This window comes from Trichechus manatus, unplaced genomic scaffold (assembly GCF_000243295.1).
Source record: "Trichechus manatus latirostris isolate Lorelei unplaced genomic scaffold, TriManLat1.0 scaffold00069, whole genome shotgun sequence".
NCBI lineage: Eukaryota > Metazoa > Chordata > Mammalia > Sirenia > Trichechidae > Trichechus > Trichechus manatus.
In genome coordinates, this window is record NW_004444005.1 from 4515997 (window position 1) to 4521819 (window position 5823).

General features: G+C 59.4%; 1 protein-coding gene across 1 annotated transcript; it reads right to left on the reverse strand.

The window, feature by feature from the left end:
- Positions 1-336: 336 nt before the first annotated feature.
- Positions 337-5441, reverse strand: A4GALT (alpha 1,4-galactosyltransferase (P1PK blood group)). Its single transcript, XM_004379987.2, has 2 exons — positions 5331-5441; positions 337-3086 (listed from the first exon to the last, which is right to left on the reverse strand). The coding sequence occupies exon 2, from the start codon at positions 3039-3041 to the stop codon at positions 1980-1982; it is 1062 nt and encodes a 353-aa protein (XP_004380044.1). The 5' UTR covers positions 3042-3086; positions 5331-5441; the 3' UTR covers positions 337-1979.
- Positions 5442-5823: the final 382 nt, after the last annotated feature.

Here is a 5823-nt window from a genome sequence, read left to right on the forward strand (position 1 = left end):
GGACATGTTATCAGGAGGGACCAGTCCCTGGAGAAGGACACCGTTGCTTGGTAAAGTAGAGGGTCAGCGAAAAAGAGGAAAACCCTCAACAAGATGGCTTGACACAGTGGCTGCAGCAATGGGCTGAAGCATAACGATAGTGAGGATGGCGCAGGACCGGGCGGTGTTTCGTTCTGTTGTACGTAGGGTCACCACGAGTCAAAACCTACTTGACGGCACCTAACAACAGCATCAACGGTATCTCTAATTTGTATTACAGTGAAACCTGTGAGAGCTGGAACTCAACAGGGCTGCCTTGCTTTTCCAGGTCTCGCAAGTTTTCCGCCTTTGACAGGGTGCAGTCTTACCACTTTTCTTTCTATTGCTTGTTTTAGTGGAAAATATTGGAGTTTCCCTTTTCTGACAGGTTTCTGCCTTACACAGTTTCCAGCTTTCATGGGTCTTACTGTGTTAAAGTAAAACCTGCTCATTCGAGAACATTCGAAAAACGTAAAATGATACTGTGTTTGGAGAAATAACTGACCTACGATCCATTGCTTTCATCAAAAACATCACCTGCTCTTGAATACCCCTAGAGCCAGGGAGCTCACCTCCTTCCCGGCTGCCGGGACAGCGTCTGCAGGCAGAATCCGAGTCCTCTGAAGGTTTCCTCCCTCGGCTGTTCCTGGCAGCAGCCCCAGCTCTGGCTCTCCCTGCAGCTTCCCTCAACGCAAACCACCTGGGACCTGCCCCACTGAGTACTTTTCCTGTGCTCAGCCTGGGGCTTCCCAGCAGGGCACTTCTGGCCTCTCGCAGGCATCCTCGAGGCAGGAGGGACCCCGTAGCTGCTCCCACCTCCCTCACTGGGGACCCCTGCCTCTGTTCTGGTGGTGGGCTCCTTGGGGGTCTTCTTTCGGCCTGTTTGGGTTGAGCCAGATTCAGGGGCATTATGGGGGGCCTGTCCTACACTGCTTGTGAGGTGGGGAACTCAAGGTCCTCCCACCTCCACTGCAGCCCCCCCACCCCATCCAGGGCCCAGGATGCTGGGGATTGGGAGCCAGTGCAACTGCCAGGCCCCCGGACCCTCTTGGTCTAGGCAGCGGCAGGAGGACCTGGTGGGCTGGGTGGCCTCGGGCTGGTCACCCCCAGCCCAGCTGCTTCTCATCTGTAGAAAGGGGCCAATAAGGGCCTTATGAGTGGACGTGTTTCATCAACTATAAACCACTGGACGTTGGGTAATCATTTTTATTATGTGTAACGTTTTTCCTGTGTTTATCATGGGCGGGGGAGGGGGGAGGAATGTTTTCTTTAAAATGATTTTCCTGAGCCAGAACTTCCACGCCCCCACACTCTACGGAGGGAGCAGCTGGCACACGCCACCCTGACCACATCTCTGGAAAGAAGGATGGGGTGAGCGGGCAGAGCCTTTCCAGGAGCTCCCCGGGCCTGCTCTGCCAGCCTGGCCCTGCTCCCGGCTCAGCACCCCGCAAAAAGAATCAAAACCAGGAAAGAAAAAGCACTCCCCTCCGCTGATGGGACTTGGTCTGCTCCCCTGCCAGCCCTCCCTCCACCCGAGTGCATCTGCTCTCTTCTGCGGAATCTTCCCTCCTCTTCCCGCCCCCTTTCCACAGACCTCTCCATGCCCCCCTCGCAGTCACCTACCCCCCAACCCACCTGGTTCCCTGTGCCCCCAGGAAGATGCTTTGGGGTTCACAGTTCTTGTCTGACGTTCAGAGGACAGGGCTGCAAACACCAGCCTGGGGATACTGATTCCGGCTGGAGGGCCCCCACCTGATGTCTCTCCCCTGAGCGTGTGCACTGGCCTGGGGCTCCCATAGCCTCACACTGGCTGTGGGCAAGCAATTCCAGGCCTCCGGCCACAGCCCTACCCCAGCCAGCCCTGGGCCCAGGGCTGCAGCAGCTGGGACCTCCCTCTCCCCGGCAAGGGGGCCCCCCTCTCCCCAGAAAGGGGTCTCCCCTCTCCCCAGGAAGGGCAGCCCTCACAAGTACATCTTCATGGCCTCGTGCGTCGTGGGACAGTAGCGAGCGTGGAGCTGAGCCAGCAGCGCTCGGGACGTGGCCTCGAAGCGGGTGCCCTGGCTCTTCTTGTTCCACACATGGACGGCATAGGTGCCATTGAGCAGCCGGGCCAGCTCCTCGGGACTAATGTCCTCGAAGTACCTCTTCCAGTTCTGCCAGGGGATGGGGTAGAAGGCCTCTCGGGGCAGGGTTGTGACGCCGTGGCAGGTGTGGCGCTCCCCCAGGCTACGGATGCCGCACCACTTCTTAAAGACCCGCGTGAGCAGCTGCGGGCCCTGGTGGCCCCAGACCCAGCCGTTGTAGTGGGCCACGAAGTCCCGCATGCATAGCGCCATGAACTTGTGCCTCTGCTCAAAGGCCAGGAAGGCACCGTTGAGGACGTAGCGGGACTGGGTGCCCAGCGTGTTGGTCAGGTTCCGCAGGCTCCTGAGGACAATGAAGTCCGTGTCCAGGTAGATGCCACCGAACTTCCACATGAGTGCGATCCGGGCGGCGTCGGAGAGCACGGGCAGCAGGTAGGGCTCCCACTGCCAGCGTGTGGCCGCGTGCCAGGCAGCCAGGGGTGTGCCGCGGAACAGTGCCCCCAGGTCCAGCGGGAGCATCTGCACATTGGGGAAGCAGCCCAGCAGCGAGATACCCAGGTGCCGGGGCAGGGAGGCGTTGCCCCCTGGCAACCCCTTCATCAGGACCACCACCCGGGACTCGGGGTGGGCTCTGGCTGCTGACTCCACCGAGCACATGAACAAGAAGTTGGGGTTGGTCCGGTCTGACGTCTCCAGGAAGAAGATGTTGCCGGGAGGGGAGCTACTGGGGGGCGGCATGAGGGGCGCCAGGTGGGGACAACGGACGTCAGCTGGTAGGCTGTACAGGTGCCCTTGGCCCTTGGGCTCACCCACAATATGCCAGTAGATCATGAGGGAGACAAAGAACGTGAACTTGAAGCCGATGATGAATAGGGTGCAGACCCACTGCCTGGGGGCGCCTCGGAGCAGCCGCAGCAAGCAGTCAGGGGGACTGGACATGGTCTCCCCAGGTCACACCAGGAGCCTCCAGCAGAACTGACTGGTCTGCAAGAGAAGGTACCACGTGGGGTAGGCCAGTGACATTCCTGACCCACGAGAAAGAATGCTCCCCACGAACCTACTTGGCTTCAGCAGCCCGCTGGCTCTGAGGCCAGGCAGGCAGGGCTAGAACCCTGAGGGACTCGGGCCGTCAGCTGGGGGACTCCAGGCAAATCTCTTCCCAGAGCCCCATCTCCTTGCTCACCCGTACGATGAGGACAGTGACCCATGGGCTAAGGTAGATGAAGTCCCTCTTGTGAACACGCCTATGGGCTCCCCAAGGACTGGCCGGTGCCACCTACAATGGGTGGCCATCATGGGCCCAGGCCAGCATCTGGCACCTGCTGGGGTGTCCAAAGTGATGCTTTTGCCATGCACACAGGCCACTCTGCCTGGGAGGCTTGTCCCCTGTGGGCTGGCAAGATGGCGGCCCATGCCCTGAGGCCCAGCTCTCGCCCTCCTCACTCCCTTCGGTCCCACGAACCAAGCCTGGTGGACAGAGGACACAGCCAGGTAGCCTCAGGGACGTTCAGCATCAAGCCTGGGGCTCGAGCAGGCCTGGTGCTTGCTGAAGGGGCCGGGAAGGCAAGCTCGCTCACAGTCAGGAAAGGCTGGGCCCAGGCATGTGAGGATGCCTACTGGATTCCAAAGCTCTCTGCCCCCGCCATAATGGGGTCTCCTGGCCCCTACTCTCCCAGCCCTGCTCTGGGCAGGAGTGGAAAGGGACAGGGAGCATGCACTGTGACCTTGACTAGTATTATTGCCCTTGAAACCTTACTCTCTCCTGGTGATGTCTGCTGAGCCGCAGCCAGGAAAACTCCTGCGTGCCCCAAGGTGGCCAGGAGAAACCAGACAGGCTTGATCCCTGTCCCTGACAGCAGGGCCAGCAAATGCCTGGGAGCCTGGGGGCCCCAGCTCTGCCCGGGCCTGGTGTGAGACCCTGGATGAGACACTTAGCTCTCTGAGCCTCAGTCTTTTCACCTGCAGGGAAGGAGCTCTGGGACCCACCCGAGCAATGCAGTCATTCATTCGGTAAATACCGACGGTCTGCCAGGTAGGCGCCAGGTGACCGTCTAAGCGTTTTACACATATAATGTCGTTAAATCCTTACAACCACAGTTATGGGCTGAATTGTGTCCCCCAAAATATATGTTGAAGACCTAACCCCTATACCTGTGAAATGGAGCCCTGGTGGCATAGTTGTTAAGAGCTATGGCTGCTAACCAAAAGGTCAGCAGTTCGAATCCACCAGCTGCCACTTGGAATCCCTGTGGGGCAGTTCTACTTTGTCCTATAGGGTCCCTATGAGTCGGAATCGACTGGATGGCAACGGGTAGACCTATGAATGTGACCTTCTGTGGAGATTGGGTCTTTGAAGGTGTTTTATCAGTTAACACGAGGTTATATGGGAATAGGCTGGGTCCTAATCCCATCTGACTGAGTCCTTAGAGAAGAGACACATAGAGCCAGACCCAAGGGGACTATGGCCATGTGAAGCCACAGCTGTAAACCACGGAGCGCTTGGGGCTGCCAGAAGCTGAGAGACAAGAAAAGATCTTCCTCTAAAGCCTTGGAGAGAGTGTGGCTCTGCGGACACCCTGCATTTGGTCTCCTGGCCTCCAGAACTGTGAGACAATACATTTCTGTTGTTTCAAGCCTCCCAGTTTGTGGTACTATGTTACGGCAGCCCTGGGACACTAATACACCACTCTACAGGGTGGGGACCATCACCCCATCTTACAGATGAGGAAACTGAGGCACAGAGAAGCTCGGTATGCCCGGAGTCCTACAACCGTCAGTGGTGGCGCAGGATGTGAACCCAGGCCAAGTAGCTCCAGGGTCTGTGCTCTCAACAACTGCACCCCTGCCTGGGAGAGAGGCGTGCCAACGGGCCCGCCACCACCTGGAGGAACTGACCCACGCAGCCCTATACTTTCCATTGCAGCAACTCATCACCATCCACTCCGCACCTTCGAGGGGTTTGGTGCCTGACTCCCACCCGCCTGGCCCTCAGGAACCCAGGGCAGGTGCCATCCTTTCTACTTCAGAGGCACAAAGGGGCCGAGGGCTGGGTGCAGCCTCAGGCTGAGCGGATAGGAGTCAATCCCCTCCCGGGACAGAGGGCACCTTCCATGGAGTGGCATCGCCTGGTCGCCTGGGGGAGGTGCCTGGAGCTGGGACATGGGCAACTGGTCGGCCCTCCCCAGGGCCCAAGGCCAGGCACTGCCCTGTCCCTGGCTAGTAACTGACCAGCCTGGTTGGCCCATAGTTTGAGACGGGATCGCAGCAGCCTGGCAGCCTCCTGGAGACGCCCAGCTCAGCAGCCGGCCTTCTCTGCCAACACAGACACGGCCCCTCCACGTGTGCTCTGCACCCGCGAGGCCATCTGCAAGAGAAGAAGAGAGTGTGAGGCGGGCCGTTGGCGCCCAGAGGGCTGGTCCCCTCCACCTCCCCGCCACACAGCTGGCTGGGCCAGGGCTCGTTTGTTCTCTGGCCCGCCCCACAAGGGGACAGTTTCAGGGGCAGGCCCTGTACTGGTCCTTGGGAGAAGGGAAAAGGCAGACGGCCTTGCCCTCGAGGCACTCCCAGCCTGGGGGGACAGCACAAGGGCAATGTGATAGCTGACACTGAAATGGAGTAAAGGGGCCAGCGGAGCCAAGGGGGGCTTCCTGGAGGAGGGGGCCCTTAAGCTGAGCTCGAGGGACGAAGAGGGCACTAGGCAGATGGAGGCGGTGGCAGAAGC

Coding starts and splice junctions, on each gene's coding strand:
- A4GALT (XM_004379987.2), bottom strand. CDS start 3,041: ATGTCCAGTCCCCCTGACTGCTTGCTGCGGCTGCTCCGAGGCGCCCCC.